This window comes from Homarus americanus, unplaced genomic scaffold (genome assembly GCF_018991925.1).
Source record: "Homarus americanus isolate GMGI-L3 unplaced genomic scaffold, GMGI_Hamer_2.0 scaffold25827, whole genome shotgun sequence".
Lineage (NCBI taxonomy): Eukaryota > Metazoa > Arthropoda > Malacostraca > Decapoda > Nephropidae > Homarus > Homarus americanus.
In genome coordinates this window covers 183,272-202,362 of record NW_024738300.1, presented here as the reverse complement: position 1 = coordinate 202,362, position 19,091 = coordinate 183,272, and the positions used below count along the sequence as shown (strand labels likewise).

General features: G+C 37.8%; 1 protein-coding gene across 1 annotated transcript in view; it reads right to left on the bottom strand.

Annotated features, from left to right (window-relative positions):
* Positions 1-4,592: 4,592 nt before the first annotated feature.
* The window catches only part of LOC121873900, a 39,380-nt gene continuing 24,881 nt past the window's right edge, over positions 4,593-19,091 (bottom strand). Inside the window, exons 2-8 of the mRNA XM_042377778.1 lie at positions 13,210-13,300; positions 12,002-12,120; positions 11,206-11,322; positions 10,584-10,807; positions 10,302-10,430; positions 9,969-10,097; positions 4,593-4,686 (exon numbers count right to left, since the gene is read on the bottom strand). Of these exons, the coding sequence (XP_042233712.1) occupies positions 4,593-4,686; positions 9,969-10,097; positions 10,302-10,430; positions 10,584-10,807; positions 11,206-11,322; positions 12,002-12,120; positions 13,210-13,282 (885 nt within the window). The 5' untranslated portion in view covers positions 13,283-13,300. The remainder of the gene's footprint in view (positions 4,687-9,968; positions 10,098-10,301; positions 10,431-10,583; positions 10,808-11,205; positions 11,323-12,001; positions 12,121-13,209; positions 13,301-19,091) is intronic.

The window sequence follows — 19,091 nt, the reverse complement described above, 5'->3', positions numbered from 1 at the left end:
TATATATATTTTATATATATATATATATATATTTATATATATATATATATATATATATATATATATATATATATATATATATTATATATATATATATATTATATATATATATATATATATATATATATATATATATATATATATATATATATATATATATATATATATATATATATATATATATATATATATATATATATATATATATATAGAGAAGGATAATTAAAACACGAAGTGGAACTTCGTGTTTTCTTCTTTCCTTGTTATCAGCATATACCTAGATCACGCACCTACAGTGATTTACTTTTATATATATATATATATATATATATATATATATATATATATATATATATATATATATATATATATATATATATATATATATATATATATATTAGTGCAGCAGATATATGCACTGTTAACTGTTAACTGTTAACTGTTAACTGTTAACTGTTGATTCTGTATAGGTTAATTAAGCCGGAACATTTATATTATACAGGCTTTTAGTAGCGAAACCCAATTGTCTGTTATCTATTTATTCAGGAACTATCTAGGATACAGTTCCAAGTGTAGATCACCGTAACTTACCACTGTAACTATGAGTGGTAAGAGAAGGACGGAGGCTTTGTAAATAGTCCTGCTAAATACCTCCGATCTGTGTGAGGATTTGAGTAACAATGCCGATGAGTAGTGACCCATCGAGGAAGAACGGAAATATGTACGTCGTCCTCCGTCGACGGAAGACGGAACCATCCACGATGGCTCTCAATAACGTCTTCCTCTAGTCAAGGATATCAAACTACTGCCTGCATTAGGTGGCCAGAGAGCTGGCTACTTAGTGCTTTAGCTCAGCACTAAGTGACACAACTTCCCGTGGGCACACCTTAACACGTGCTCTGAACATGCTACCTCATAGCTAGTGGAAAGTTACAGAGGGTGATAGAATATATAAATCAAATGTAATTATCCCATTTATATAATACTTCTGCCTTCTAGACAGGGGCTATTATAATAATAACTAAACTTGGCACAATGTTAAAACATCCATATCTAAACCAATATATGATATAAAGTCACTCAAAAACCTGTCAAATGTACCATTGGCGGCCATTTTGGGAAATGGCCGCCACTAAATGCATATTATACAGTAACTCGGGACTTATTCATACGGAAACATACCTTTGTGCCTATATCTATGTTTTGAAGGGTTTACAATCCAGTGGATATCTAATATACTATAGGACTAGCTGTGTGTCTGTCTGTCTGTCTGTCTCTTTGTGTGTGTGTCTGTTCTGGGCAGCCAAAACGGCACAATCGTTTTTCATCAAACTTGGTGGAAAAATCGTAAAAAATTCGTAGAGTGGAACAAACCTGGTCCCATGTCGATGGTTTCTTTAGGTAGGCATTAATTAACAATTTTATTTACGATGGAAAACGATGCAAGTCTACGGACTTGGAGCACCCTCATTAACCATGCAAGTCTACGGACTTGGCTCACCCTCATTCGCTGTACGCTGTTACGAGCGTTCAAACTTTTACAAGGGCACGAAGGGCACGAAGGGCCGGCGATCACTTGTAGATACTATAGAGCATAATTCCAAAAATGCCACTCAATCTATTTTTGTCTGTATCTCTATTTATATTTGAGATAGAAACTGAATTAGAGTGTCTATACACATGTTTTCAGGGGCATAGAATACAATAAGAAATATTTTGAGTGCCTAGGTTTAGTAAAATATACCATTAGTGACCAATTCAGAAAATGACTGCCATGAATTCTATGCTTTTTCGTGGCTTGATTCAAAACTGAGATAGCAACATGATTTTTGTATCTACCAGAAATAAAATTGATGCCATAAATCTTTACCAGGATCACTCTTCCACATTTTTTATTCAATTACCTAGTATTTACATTCTTATTTGATTCTATGAATGATACCTTTTATATATTTAACATAACACTGTTAAGCAATTCAAATTATCAATATATTCATCCTAAATACCACAAATTCCATGTATGAGTTCAATATGCACAACTAATAACGATAATAACATGTAATTTAAATTTGAAAAGCAATATGGTATATTTAACAGACATACGTTTACTTCTGGACTGAACCTGATCAATTATCAAAGTGGAAAACGAGACAACTTACTTATATTCCGTGGTTTTATTATTCACATACATATAACTGATTTACCAAGAAAATTATGGCAATAAGGCAATCATAAGCTTAAATTAATGTTGATCTCATATTAATTACATTTCAGCCAGGTGGACAAGGATAACGATATACTGTGCAGTCAAACCGCGTGAGCATAGACTTGTGCATGGTAGATCAGCTTTTGTACATTTACACTTTCCAGAACAGCTTTTCTTGAAGCCACACTTCAAGAGAGCCTGAATTCCAACTGAAGCTTGCGGCAAGTTTGTCCAGTACGATAACCATTCCGAACCTTCCATCATCACCCAGCCCTAATCATTTTGAGATAGGTAGAACTGGAGAAGTAACCAGGGACTGCCTCCACACATGTCCTACACAGCACTTTCAGTGAGAGCTGCTTTTGTTGGAGGAATTGTATTCATTGATCTAACTTTCCGCACAATAGAGAGAGACGAGCAACATTCACTTTAACTTCTTCACTTACTCGATTATACAACAAGACTAGATGCAGTATCTCTCCGGCAGTCGAAATAAGACATCAATTGTTTCTGGTGCCACTGCTATGGACATCCCAAGCAGTCTTTCGGTCTGACCTACAAAAGAAGACAAATATCAAAGCCAGTGAAGGCCTGGAATGGTGCCAGCTTTCTTATCTCCAACGATGCTGCTCACATGTGCTGGAAATTAACGTTTCTTCTTGTCTGTTCCTATTTCCACCCAAAACTTATTTAGTCTCAGTCTGCCGAAAAGTGTGAAAGCCAGAACAACGACATCAGTGTCAACCGTCTTTATCAGTATTTTTTCACTTCACTTGGCTCCACAATTTGCTGTATGGAGTAACAAGCGCCCATCAGCCTCTTCCTGAGAACACGAAGAGAGGGTATCATAACTACGACCACCACTGCTGAGAGAACTGCTCCCATGGGTTGGCATGGCATTTGTACCATCACGATCATCAGCTTCTACCACAGCCAAAGCAAGGTACCAGAACAGTTCTTCCTTTTTCTTCTCACCACGCAGGAAGTTTTCCCAGTTATGAGGAACGCTGTTATCAGGTGGTTTTGCCTCTCTTTATCCGTGTTGCCTTCTTCAAAGTATTGGTGACAGAGATCCCAGACAACATCCACCCTTCTCCAAGTACTATGAAGCAGGCCGACAATGTTTGGTACAAAGGATTCGAGTTTTGTCAGGGCGGGACGTAGCTAGTGGACCAAAGCAGCTCCATCAATGATAATGGATCCATATTTACTGGTTATGCCGATATGGCTCTCTCCAAAATCAGACAGTGATGGTAGGTAAGGCTGCTTCTCATGCTTGAAAAATTCCTCCAGATTTTCACTTCAAACTTGGCAGGATATATGAAGCCTGGAGAAAAGGGAGCAATCAGCCTTAAGCGAATTTACTTGCAGCTTCTTTTTCGAAGTTACCTTCTGGTTAGGCTTTCAGAACAAGACACGTTTGTTTTTTTAATAGGTTCATATATGGATACTCCTCCATCAACAAGTCTATCTTCTACATACTTTAATAGGTAGTAGGTAGCAGGCAGTTATCAAACAGGGAGGTACTACCGCCTGGGAAGATATTGGAAACATAATGTATATTGACTAATGGTAGACCCTGCTGCCATATGGCATCACGAAAATTGTGACCAAGTCCCAGGTTGCTGATCTGACTTTCTGCCTCATTTACACACAATTGCAGGGTCTCAATTGTTTCTCTTACTTTGACAACATAACATACTTAATGTAATGTATATCGTTTCTCATTCTTGATTTATCTTTTTCGTTTTTGTATTTATTTATGGTTATTAGTATTATTTTTAATATATTATTTTTTGTAGTATTTTATTATTTTTTAATTATAATAATAATAATAACAATAATAGTTATTATTATTATTATTATTATTATTATTATAATTATTATTATTATTATTATTATTATTATTATTATTATTATTATTATTATTATTATTATTATTATTATTATTACTATTATTATTATTATTATATTATTATTATTATTATTATTATTATTATTATTATTATTATTATTATTATTATTATTATTATTATTATTATTATTATATTTTCGCCCTCAGGCTCTGATGTGGGTCAGTGACCTGTGCCCGAGTATGTGATATTTCAAGTATCCACTACCATGCAGATACTTGTTTTCTTCGAGGAAAGGATTTCCCATTTCCTCTACCACAGCTGCTAGAGATCTGACGTCCTTCGCAAGGCGATCTTGGGTAGATTTTGTCTGTTCATAATGCTGTAAATCACTAACTCCACCGTCAACATCTTTGTCTAGATGTATTTCAAACTCCTTGACAATTCATAAGATCTCCAGGTGTGCCAACCTCCATCTTCTAAGTGCTGCCGGATTCTCTGTCAAGTCTATTGCCCCTTCCATCACATTTGACTTATGGGTTGACCAGTTCATGTGTATGATCTAAACCAATGCATGAGAAAGGTTGAACTGTTTTGTGGACCACAAAACCCTTGTCGTTGAATTCTCTGTGTACGTATGGGTGTTAATCAGTTAGTGAAGCCATGTCTCTAATGTGGGTTGGGAGCCATCGAACATAGTTCACATGGTCCAGGGCTGCTAACATGAAGCTGGAAGTTGCCTTGTCTGATGGAACTTACAAATGATAGAACCAGGAGCTGCGAATTCGTTGTCTTTCTCCATTCAAAATATGGATGTAGACTCTTTTATCACAATGATGGACAAGTAAAATTAAGTATCAGGACTCTATTTCCCTAAAAACATAAGCTGATAAACATTAAGTGGTGGCCATTTTTATTTTTCTTCAAAGCAACCGGCAAAAACTACTTTATTGAACTTGTATAGTCGCAGTCAAAGGTAATCACCCACCCCTCCTACTACCATACCCTCGAGCTCAATCCTTTCTACACGACAGGTCACAAGCAGGTGGGGAGGTATTGATGGGGGGAAAACAAGGGTGACGGACCCTGTTAAGGTAAGAGAGCGAATGTAGTCTTAGAATTAACCTCAACACCTGAGTGTTAAGTTGGTGGATGTAGCCTGACGTTGATGCCCTTGATGACCGTGGCAGTTGATAGGCCTAAAGCCCAAACAACCAACCAGCCAGGGGGGCGGGTGTCCGGGGCGGTGAAGGGGAGGTGTCATATGGACTTAACTTTTCCCTTAGTTATCTATGCCTTTACTTAAGATTCTAGGGAGGAATGAGAGTGAGCTTTTGGCAGGTAATGTGTCATTCAGGTTGATAAGGCGTTTGGCTTCAGTGAAGGAAAGCCCCTGGTATAACAAAATAAGAGAGGATGGGGTGTGTGGCTTGTAACCATAGGTAACACTAACCTAGGCTGTGATACTTGATCAAGTCTACTTTTCAAGACTACCGTTCTTGAAAAAATCAATAGATTAATTGAGAAAAATAAATAAATATAATTGAATTGTTACTTAAGCACTTCTACCTCTCGCCAGTAACGTTCATAAAAAAATAACTATTAAGTGATAAAATAAAATAAGAATAAATTGTTGGATAGACCATGACTTGTCCTCCCTGTAATATGTTTATTAGAGTTGTGAAAATCAGTGGAAGTGATGAGGCGGTAATGGCAATGGCGATGACCACTGCTCCACACCCAGCTCAGGATGGAAGCTAAAGGACGTACTGTACCTGTAGATTGGCGAGTGGCAGGCAAATTATCGGTTTGCGAGCGGCTGGCTACAGTGTGTCAGAAATTGTACGGGCGGCTGGGATCATTGTGAGACGTTGGTTAACCAGCTGGGAGGAGTCTGGCAACTTGGGAAACCTACCGCGGTGTGTAATGCAAACAAAACATACTTGTACTCTTAATTCATATAAATTATATAATTTCAGGCCGGAGAGACCACGATTGACCAGAGAGGAGGACAATGAATAGGTCATTGAGATTCTGTATGACAAGTGTTGGTAAATATTAAAAATATATGTGATTTCCAACTTCGTATTCAATATTTATCCTCATATCAACGTTAATTGAAAGATCTAATTATCTTCGTTTACAACCTGAACAACAACCTGAAAACAAATTATGAATCAGAAAATACATGGCAGATTATTCTCTTAAGCAGGAAAACCTAAGATAATAGAGTGAAAAAAAAATACATCCAGCCTTTCCTTCCTTCTTTTAAAGAATTTCTCTGCTTTCTTCAACCCTCTCCTTCTCCGATGAGGAACTTGCATTGCATACCACCCTCCCACACCCCTTCCCTGCCCCACTCCCCCAACAAACGGCTCCCCTCCAAGTCGACCATTCGCCCTCTTCACCCCATTTGACCTACCACGCAGAAAGGATCCACTCAGGCACAAGGGGTTAGGTGATGGAATGGTTGATTACTTTTGACCGCGACTGTACTCCAGTATACCTATATATACTGGATTCTACATCCTTCAAAACACGGATACAGACACAAGAAATCCTGCTTTTATGTGAATTAGTCCCCGAGTTACTGTCAAAAATGCTTTTAGTGGCGGCCATTTGGAAAATGGCCGCCAATGGCGCATTTCACGGAATTCTGAGTGACTCCATGTCCAATATTATTCGTGTAAGGAATGTTTTACCACTGTGCCTTTTATTATTACTAAAACAATGCAGTGGTTCGGTCACATGTCTGTCTGCAAACACACACACACAGTTAGAGACCTTAAATGTTACACACATATTACATGGATCCCAAGGCTGCCATCCATTACTATTGAACACGGACCCCTGGGTTGTCTGCACCTGCAGACATTCCCCAGCCACTGGGTCTCCCTCAGTTTACACGTGAGTCATTGTCAGAACGATCCATAGGGCAAGTTACTTAAGGTGGGAAGTGTATCCATTTCATGTTTGTGTCGGAGTCATTGTCATGTAACATCAATATATTACTCTATTAATGTGTCCATGCCATTGAGTTAACTAATAAACAGCTGTACTTACAAAGGTGTTTAGAGGTTTTCCCCAAAGAACATAGTAACAGTTAAATATATATATTGTTACGAGTTGGATTTAGAATACAGTTAAAAGTCTACCCAGATCCTAAATATAATAAACAATAAAAAACTTAACAAACAAAGACAACGGACTGCAAAGGGTAGAAAAGGATGAGTTTTGTTGTGTATAACAGCACCATAAATCTCATCAAAACATTCAGGCTTACACCCCATCTCCTTAACTCCATTTCTAACCTCCAAATATACAACATTGGCTTTCTTAATAGCATATATATACATTTATACAATACAAGAATCTAGCTGCGGAGGGCATAGGACAGGTCAAATACTTAAGGAGCTGAGATGTCTGACGAGTAAGGCTGAGGATTGAAGAAGATGGTAGGTCATCAGCTGTAGTTCAGGATAGGTGATCCTAGTGGTCATCAGAGGAACTGAAATCTCCTTTAATCCTGAGCTGATGAGAGGAAGACTTGATGAGATGAGACAACAACCAGGATAGAGAAGGGAACCAGGAGGTGACTAAAACTATCATATGTGGCTTCATCCTCAGATGGCCTGCAGTGCTGCAGGTAGACTTTACACCCGATGCATGGTCTGTAATAATATATATATATAAGATATATATATATATATATATATATATATATATATATATATATATATATATATATATATATATATATATATATATATGTTGATAACCATATGAAAACAAGAAACACGAAGTTCCTATTTCTGTAATCTTACACAATTGTAAGATGGCTATATATACTTGGATCACGCGCACCACAGTGATTTATATATATATATATATATATATATATATATATATATATATATATATATATATATATATATATATATATATATATATATATATATATATGCACCACTCTTATTCTAACACGTATGTTAGATGAGATCTCATAGATGTAGTGTCCCATGAGTCATCTCAATCATTGAACACCTCAGTGAATACCACGACACTGACCACACACAGGACAAGAACAATATGGTCCAGCTTTGTTGAAGGTCTACAAATGATTGCGGCATCCTCGAGATTTGACATTGCTATGGAATCCACTCCATATTTCTCCCACTCCCAGTCGATTGGGGACAGAAAGTTACTGCTTTTTACCTTGCACTTAAATAAAGCGATTAAAGAGTGTAAACGAGGCCATAATTGTGATGTGTCGATGACAAAATGGAGAGTCAAACTTCTTGATTTCATATACATCCTAGCCATACAGTGCCCGCACACTTAAACGATATTTCATCACCGAATCAGCTAAAAGGAGTCTAATAAATATGAATTGATGAAGGCTTCACAACCTTTGCCGCCATTTATTTGAGCCAGGATTATTGAACACAGATTATGCTCATTACGTCTCACAGGCTTCAGGATCGAAGTGCTTTTTCGCTTTCCTATAAAGAGCTTGACGTCGTTGCAACCAAGACTAAATGAAGGAAGAAGACAAGACAGGTGCCCTGAGGATTTTGCTCAATAATTTGTTACACATTGGTAAATCTTCAGAGCAGAAATGTGAGCCGATTTAGACTTGGCAAGAGTATTTTATATCGACTCTAGTAAGTGGTGAGAAATACAAGTAAATCCGTGGCATCACCCACTACTGCAATTTTCTGCCCTTTATCTTCTAGTTTGTAAGCCATTTTAACAATTAATGTATCAGCATCATCATTGGCTGAATGAACCATTATGCCAACAGATTGGAAGTGTACCTTCAGTTTATTGATCAGTTGTGTCTTTTTAGATCTATTACTAAGGAAATTTGCTTGTGGTATTGTTTGGAAGCTCGACGGTTTTTTTCCCGAGTTTTAATTGTTGATATTTGTGGATAGCCATCAAATACTACTACTGCATTGTTACCATAGTGCTTGATGCCATAATTTGTGTAGACGCTTAGGGCATCCTGGTACTTTGCTGGTCGCGGCCACACTACTCTATGAAGTAGGTGCCCGCCATCCACAATATATTGGTAGTCCTCTGAGACTGTACCTTAAAATGGTCCGCATAATTCAAGTAGAGTTGCGAGTGCTGTTTTGTGTCCTTTCCTTATTGAAATCTCATCAAAGAGTGAAGGGGGTTTAGGGGCTAACTCATAGGTTAAGTAACTGGTCAGCTGGTCACCCTCTTGCATTTCGCATATTATTCTCTTGAGCAGCTGTTGGAAATTGATTGCGAAAATTTTTTCACGAACTAACTCCAAAAGTCACCATTGCAATAGATCTTACCAGAGCACGCCAAGAGGCACAGGTGGTCCCCATTTGAGGTCACGGCGCCATAAGCTCGTTGAACAGGCTTTGTGTGAAATATAACAGAGTCTAGGACTTCTTTTAGTGTCCTGGTGGCCCAGAGGTAGCGTTCCCAGTCACAGTTATAAGATCATGGGTTCGAATCCCGGTGGGGTGAGGTATTGATTATATGTAGAAATCTGCGTGCTTTATTGGGCTAATTAAATATATATATATATATATATATATATATATATATATTTCATGTAAATCCACAATGAAAACGTGGATAAGATAAATCTTGCCTCTGAAGATGTCTTGAATAAAGACGAAAGCTAAGGTGCTCCGTTGTTTCCATTTTCCCGTGTGATTTTATCAATATATATCAATATATATATATATATATATATATATATATATATATATATATATATATATATATATATATATATATTTATTTATTTATTTATTTATTTATTTATTTTTTTTTTATTTATTTTTTTTTTTATGGTGTAAAGTCTGAACATTAGTATAACTGAGCCATGTAGCTAAATGTTCAAAGAGGGATGTTTAACTCACGTGAAATTGAGCGCCTTGCCCAAGTAGTCCACCATGTTGTCTGTGTGTTCACCATCCCTGCCTTTCTTCTTTACCTCTATTGAGTGTAACGCTTCCGTTGCCACAGCCAGCGTTGGTCGTTCTAAGAATCTAGGGTGAAAAATAATCATCATATCACTGTTTATGAAAATGTGGAGTGACAGTTTGTCTATTAATATCCTTTAGGCTATCACCTATCATTAACTATCATTAAATGTACCATTAGGTTTTAATAATCTGAATAATAGGGTATAGAATTTATGGAGAAAATTATTAATTATCTTGTTTACACAGTTATCTTAGGAAGAAGCACACCTGGTGTATTTGTCAGGGAAAAGTGGGAGATGGGTGGCAAGGGTTAGACCTCGGCGAGGCGTCCAGGAGGCAAGACTCAGAGCCCTGTCTTCTGGTGAGCTGTATGGTAAGTACATGTACACACTGCATCTGTGAAATAGTTCATTATTATATAATGTTTCCATTTCAAATCCTTCTAAACTACCCGTTCCTTTGAGAATATATCATGCACTGTTCACTTTGATGGAACAACTAAACTGCTCATATGTTATTCTAAAATAACACACAAACGAGAGTCGATACCTAAATTTCCCTGAAGTATCCTGGACCATAAGCAACATGGAGTTGGTCGTGGAGAGTAACTTGTGTAGGTAGTGCAGCTCCGGGAGGGGCAGGCGGGTGACGACGAGGAGCCTCGTTGGCCACACCAGGAGGCGGCCCTTGAGGGACCACTCGGCGAAGGCGGCGAGGAAGGCTGGGTCGTCGCTCACCACCACCACCGTCACGCACCATGACACCTGCCGCAGCTGTTGACGTTAACACAGTAGAAGTTATGTGAGAGTGACCTACCCGCCTCAGTAGTAATGTGAGAGTGACCTGTAGTAATGTGACCTACCCGCCTCAGTAGTAATGTGAGAGTGACCTACCCGCCTCAGTAGTATGTGAGAGTGACCTACCCGCCTCAGTAGTAATGTGAGAGTGACCTACCAGCCTCAGTAGTAATGTGAGAGTGACCTACCCGCCTCAGTAGTAATGTGAGAGTGACCTACCCGCCTCAGTAGTAATGTGAGAGTGACCTACCCGCCTCAGTAGTAATGTAAGAGTGACCTACCCGCCTCAGTAGTAAGGTAATAGTGACCTACCCACCTCAGTAGTAATGTGAGAGTGACCTACCCGCCTCAGTAGTAATGTGAGAGTGACCTACCCGCCGAGCCTCGTCGACCACCCGGGAGAGCTGTGCCTGCGTCACGTTAGCGTCCTGGCCGTCCACTGCCACCTCGAACAGCGCCACACCCCAGGGAGGTGATATTGACCTAAATTCCTGTAAGAATAAGTTGATAACTTTTCCACTTATTTATGTTGTTGTTATATGATGATCTTATATACCAATTTATCTATAGCAGTTCGTAGGATTTTCTTTTTCATTATCATACGTAACCAAGATTTCATTATTGAAATTTCTATATAATGAATCACTGAGGTTTATAAACAAGTGTTTTATATGGCATTCTGAACACAGGCATTGTAATAGTTATCGTGATTATGTAGTTCCATATTTTCTTTGTTACTTTCAAACACGATAATATTAATAACAACATAACAATGAATATTTACATTAATCTGATAAGAGGAAGCGTGAATATGGGCCATTTCTATAAATGTTCTTTTTAGTAACTGATAAACCAGAATGGATGGCCGGAGCCTCCCAGTGGATATAGCACTTGCCCCCTCTTCTATAATGAATGGATATCTAATATTACAGTCTAAGTGAAAACGATAAAAAGCAGTGCTGGCCACACTACCTTTTTGAGTGCTCTATCCAAGCTGCCCTAGTGAGCCGTCTGACGATTAGTTTCATACGAAGGCTACTTTTAATAATCTGTAAACTATAATTTTAGTTTTGTCATTTCTAAGCAAGTCTTCCTTGTTGAATTAATTTATTGACGGAGATACAGTGTTAAAATAACAAAACGTTACATAGGGAATACAAGTTTACGCACCGTAAACACTGTGAGGGCTGAAGGATGGCCGTCAGTAAGGAAGATGAGGGAACAGCGAGGATGCCACTCACTGACTAACACCGCCTGAAGGACCTCAGGAGCCACCGCCTCTAAGATAACTGTAAAGGAATATTCTGATATACTGATTACCCTTGACTTTCTTAATATTTCTGATAAAAGTTGCAAGAAAGTATTTTATAACCAGTCAAGGTAATTAAATTCGGATCGCAGATAGATAGATAGATTTATAGATAGATAGATATATAACTTTAATCGCTACAATATTTGTAAGTGGTTTAACGTCGCAAATTCAAAGCTGCCATTCTCAAAGAAGCACTGAGAGCTGTTTTTTTTCTTCTTTTTTTTTACTGGGATTAGCCCATCCGCTCAGAGGTCACTGACCCACATCAGGGCCTTGGGGGCGAAAATGTAAGAAAAATAATAATAATAATAATAATAATAATAATAATAATAATAATAATAATAATAATAATAGTAATAATAATAATAATAATAATAATAATAATAATAATAATAATAATAATAATAATAATAATAATAATAATAATAAAAAAAATAATAATAATAATAATAATATTAATTCATAATAAATAAAGTTCACAATAAAAAAACAATATTATAAATAAAATAATAATAACTAATAATAATAATAATAATAATAATAAAGAAATACAAAAATGAAAAATGATCAATAGTGATAAACGATATATGTATGTTGTGTTGTGAAAGTAAGAGAAATAATTGAAACCCTCCAATTGTGTGTAAATGAGGCAGAATGTCAGATCATCAACCTGGGACCTGGTCACACTTTTCGTGGTGTCATATGGCAACAAGGTCCACAATTAGACAACACATTATGTTTACAATATCATCCCAGGCGGTAGCACATCCCTGTTTGATGACTGCCTACTACCTACTACCTGCTGTTAGCGTTCAAACTTAATACACGTATCGAAGGAAACTCAAGATTCCATTTTAATTGCCTTCCTCACCTACTTCTGCCCCAAAAAATATTGTTTGATAATCCTGGAAAATAAAGTATTGGTCAAGTCCACGCTATTGTCTTCAACTATTACTGAAATTTAATTTATCCATTTTTCCTTCTCTCTCTCTCTCTCTCTCTCTCTCTCTCTCTCTCTCTCTCTCTCTCTCTCTGTTTCTTAATCCTCATAAAATTTTAGAATTACCCGAAGGTAGAAGAGACTGGGCCACACTCAGGAACACAGCCATCAACACCAGCGTCCTGCCAGCACCCACCATCTGTGAAGCTCCCGGGGACTGGAAGTAAGGACAGGAGACTCATATTAACCAACTACCTCAACCACAGCTCACTATCGTTGATGCTGAAAGTCGCAATCAAACGATTTTGGTATTGATCATGTCCATAATGCTTTTACATCCTGAGTCATAAGTTCAATTAGGCTAATATACAAATAACCTTATTGCTTTAATGTAAATAAATAATATGTACATTTTAGATGTATTTTTTTAAATCCTTCAAAACTCATGGTCCTTCGTATTATTTTATCTATATATTTTTAACATGTACATCTTAACAATTTTATATTAATGATTGTAGTAAAGATAGTGTTCCAAAGAGTCATTAATAGAAATATATTGAGAGGAAAAATGCGTGTACAGTTATATTTTGTTAGAAGAGAAAGTTATCGTGATACATATATATATATATATATATATATATATATATATATATATATATATATATATATATATATATATATATATATATATATATATATATATATATATATATATATATATATATATATATATATGCTTCATTTTTAGTCCATATAACACGCGGACTTTGAACATATCATCAACAACCTCACCAGCCAGGACTCGAACCCTCGACCTACTGTGTGGGACCAGCTGCATTTGGTAAAATGCTACTGACATCCACATAAATGGCACGGAAAGTTCCCAATGGGAGGTTCACGGCGCCATCAGCTCGATGAAAAGGCTTTGTGTGAAATATAACATAGTCTAGAACTGCTTTTAGTGTCTTTGTGGCATGGTCGGTAGCATTCCCTGGTCCCACACAGTAGGTCGAGGGTTCGAGTTCTGGCTGGTGAGGTCGTTGATTATATATATATATATATATATATATATATATATGTTTTCTTTTTTCTTACGGGAAATAGTCCACCCGGGCACAGGTCATCAACCCACAACATGGCCTAGGGGAAGAAAAATAAAAATAATCTGCACCACGAAGATGCCGGAAAACTAAGTTTTTAAAGTGAGACAGATTGTAAGAGTGTGGAAGCACAAAAGAAGGCAGAGCATTCCACAGTTTGGCTGTGTGAGGAAAAATGGATACACTATAACGGGTTATTCTAGTGTGACCGACATCCACAGGGAAAAGGTGGGCACCGCCGGCAAGACTTGTGTTACGAGCCAACGACCTCGCCGGCGGTATGCAGGATGACATATCCACCGAACATTGCCAGTTAAAGTACCTGTAAAAGAGAGAGAATGAAGCAACATTCCGGCGAAAAGAAAGGGAAGAAAGATTGTCGACTAAAGGAGGAGAGTTAATAAGACGAAATGCCTTTGATTCCACCCTATCTAACAGTTGGCCAGAAGAAGAGCCACCCCAAATATGAGAGCAGTACTCCAAGTTATGACGAATGAATCCCTTATATACTTGAAGCAACTGCTCAGGAGTGAAGTAGCTTCGGCATCTGTACAGCATTCCCAGCTTTCGGGTGGCAACTTTACCAATGTTGAGGATGTGTGGCTTCCATAACATATTAGAGGAAATAGTGAGACCTAGCATATCTATTTTAGAATTTGGCGGAATGATTGTGTCCTAAAATGTGATTGGTGGGAGATCATCTAATTTGGAAAGTGTAATTGGTAAATACTGAGTTTTATTACTATTGAATTTCACCAAGTTTCTTCCTCCACCATTCGGAGATGCTGCACAGATCCGCATTGATAGATGTAATGATATCAGCTCTAGAAATAGATCTAGTTTGAGAGTTAGGGGGAAGGGGAAAATGTGAAGAAGAGTGATGAGTAGAATCATCAGCGAAAGAATGGATAGAATTAGTTGTAGTGTGAAATAAATTATTGATAAAAAGAAGGAAGAGAGTAGGTGAAAGAACAGAACCCTGTGGGACACCACTATTGGTAGAGAAAGAGCGAGAGATCGATTCCTCGACAACAGCTGCCATGGATAGATTCTCAAGTAAGCTAGATATAAGAGAACAAAGTGGGGGAGAAAAACCATCAGAGGGAAGTTTAGAAAGCGAAGATTTGTGCCATACACTGTCAAATGCTTTGGGGATGTCGCGGGCCACGACGAAAGTTTCCCCATAATCCCTAAGAGAGGATGATCAAAGATGGGTGCAGTAGGAGAGCAGATTACCAGTAGATCTAGCCTGGGGAAAGCCATTCTAGTGATCCGACAAAAGAGAAGTGGCGTTCAAGGCGACGGAGAAAATGAGTTTATGATAATTTCGAAAATCTTAGAGAGGGACGAAGTTAGGGCAATGGGGCGATAGTTAGAGGGATTAGAATGGTCACCCTTCTCCGGGATGGGCTGAACCAAGGCATGCTTCCAAGAAGAAGGAAAAGTTTGGGTTTTGAGGCAAAGGCGAAAGAGGCGAGTAAACACAGGGGCAAGAACTTCAGCACACTCCCTCAGAACACGAGGGGGGGTATTCCCAGGGCCGGATTCAGGAGTGGGCAAAGTGGGCAGCTGCCCAGGGGCCTCCACAATCTGGGGGCCTCCACATATTACAATATTTTATTTATTTGTTTATTCATTTGGATTATTTTTATTTTCATTTTTTTAAATTCATGTTTATCTATTCCATCACGTAAAACTATGTTCAGCAAGAAGCGTGATAGAAATTAGGCTAGCTACTCCTTGAAATTCATGAATACCTGGTTTTCCTATGAACAGTATATTTTTAATGAATGCTATTGTTTGTGTTGCTAATAATATAATTAGAATTCCACAAATATATAGTGATTAAAAATGAACTACATGGAATAACGAAATTGAGATTTAAAAAAAATTTATATTTTTTTTTCATTATCACTTCCATTAAGAATGCCATCAGGGCGCTGTTTGTTGACAGTCGGTCGGAGAGGGTTGGGTGTTGTAGTATCTGCACATCTGTTGTCATGTGTCTGTCGATTAAAGAGGAGACTTGCGTCTCCCATGATTCGTGAACTTCCCACGAGTAGACATAAACATGTCTTGCAGATGTAAAATGAGAGAGAGAATTGTCATGTGTGCTTGTTGAAAATTTTTCCGGGGGGCTTACAGCGCCCCCCGGAACTCCCAGATATTTAGGCTCACTTCACTCGCCACCCCACCCTCTTGGGTAGTTATAATGAGGGAGGCCTCCACAAAGAGGCTGCCCATGGGCCTCCACAGGTCTAAATCCGGCACTGGGTATTCCGTCCGGTCCATACGCCTTACTCACATCCAACCTGGATAACACAACAGCAACCCTAGGAGTGGAGATTATAGGTAAGTGCATAGGTTCAGTAGGAGGAGCAGGGGTTGGAGGGGTAGAGTTGGAATCGTCTAAGGTGGATTTAGAGGAAGATAAGATTGGCTTTGTCAGGGGGAGAGTTGGCTATAGAGTTGTCAGGTCGGAAGAGAGGAAGAAATGAGGGAGTGCAGAAGTTATTACAGATGCTTTTGGTTAAGGACTAGAAGGATTTACTTGAGGAAGAAATAGTTAGGACAGCGGTCTTTCTTTTTATAAAATTTAGCTTAGCCCTTACAGCGATTCCTAGAAGTAATGAAAAGGAGTGGGTAATAGGAGAAGGAGATAGTTTCAAAACTACATGCAAGAGAACTGGAGCGATCAAACCATGATTGTAAAGTGAAAGTTTTGGTAAAAGATGGGATAAATGCACTCATACCACACTGTATGACCCCAGTAATGCTGTCAGCACATATCGAAGCGTCCCGAGTGGAAAAGCAACATTCATCCCAAGGAAAGTCGGTGAAGAATTCTCGCAAGGATTGCCAGTTTGCCCTCCGATAGTGCCACAGTTGACGTTTAGAGAGGGGTGGGGGAGGTGGTCGTGCCCAGTTTGATTTAATAAAAATAAAATTGTGATCAGAAGACCGTAAGGGGGCAGAAATTGAGTATAAATAGTGTGAGGGGTTAGAGGTAAAACAAAGATCAAGAATGTTAATGAGTTGATTGTGTCGATCAGGAACGCGTGTAGGGTGTTTAATTATTTGTTCCAGATCATTAAGTAGGGAAAAGAGAGTGCCTCAGCGCCTCCTGGGTCATCCCTTGCAGAGCCAAGTCACTTTTTGTGATGTACATTGAAATCCCCTTTATAAATATTTGAGGATGTTACCTTTAACTGTAACGATAGCCTTTGTATAGTGTGCACAACTATCCCACATAATTATAATACTAAAGTATCCTACAAATGTAATATTATTCCTATTTAATGTTATAACAAAGCTGATAGCTATATTATGCCGTAAACTGTTTATTGCTTACCCTTTTACCAAAACATGAAGTGCTTTATTGCTTGAACAAAAGAACCTCTTGTTTTCCTTGCGGGAAATAAATATTTTCATGTAACCTTATGATAATGTTACCTTTCAAACGAAGTTTATCGTTTATGTTTACAATGTTTACTACGTAACAACGTTTGGACTTGTAACTATTCATATAGCAATACAATAAAGATGACATTTTTTTCTCCTCTTAATGTTACAAAATATTTAATTTGGGGGCTGAAGGATATATACAAAAACACTTGAAACAGCAAAAAACACTTTATTATAATCAAGAAAATAAATTACAATGCTGCCTTAATCAAATCAAGCTTTCTCATGTAAATATGATAAACACAAAATATTCTGTTCAGTCGTTCCACAGTGATCCCAGAGATCTCTTTATATTAGATCATCATTATTGTATGTCTACTCTTTGTACAGTACTACTGTCATTCTTTGTGGTGAACATATACAAAACCAAACACCTCAATTTTTTTCTGAAACTTCGAAAATCTTAACATTGTTTATTTTGATCTGTAGCACACATCTCCTGTACCCCGGGAACCATTTTCATAGTGACAAAACTCCTATAATTATCGATAAACTGGTGATTAAGATATTCGAATGTAGATCGAAAATTATGAATCTTTGCCAAGAGCCTTAGATTGTCCATGAATAAAGATGGGTGGTGACGCTTATCAATTTCCATGAAATCTCGGTAGTACGGAACTTTGTATGGCTTAGTGTAACACCGGAGGTAAGTGTTGTCATCTAGTAAAGTTGTCGAGGACTGATGCATCACTTCAGGAATGTTGGCTAAATCAAGACCCCTGTATGTTACAAGGGGTTTGTGTCCGCGAGGTTTGGTGTTGACATTGCCTTCTTGCTGCCAACGGTGGACCCACCTGTACACGGTGGTCACGCTGGCGCCTGTCTCTCGGGCTATGGCGCGGAGTGACATACCCCCCACCCACATCCACACAAACCTGGCTCGATCCTCCACGGCTGTTGGCTTCACTGGTCTTCGCCCCTTCATGCTTTTCCTGTGTGAAAATTGAACAATATTTTCACCTTTTGGGCCTATGGCTTGGTTTATGGTGACTTATTATTATGCAAAGAAAGAGACATCTACACCACTTATGAACATGTGTGAGCATAAGTCTTCACATCAGTGATACCATTTATACTTTGGCGCCCAGAATAACCAGAATAAAAGTTTTCCACGAATATACTGTCAGACAACAGAAGGTCAAGTGCAATCACAGGAATAAATAACAATAAGAGTGTCTCCAGAAAAGTACTACAGTAAACAACAGACTGAATTGTGGTATCGAATTAAGCAAACTGTAAGTGTTAATACAAAATAAACACACATACACACACACACACACATATATATATATATATATATATATATATATATATATATATATATATATATATATATATATATATATATATATATATATATATATATATATGCAAGTAAATTACTGTAGGTGCGCGTGATCTAGGTATAAGCTGATAACCACAAGGAAAGAAGAAAACACGAAG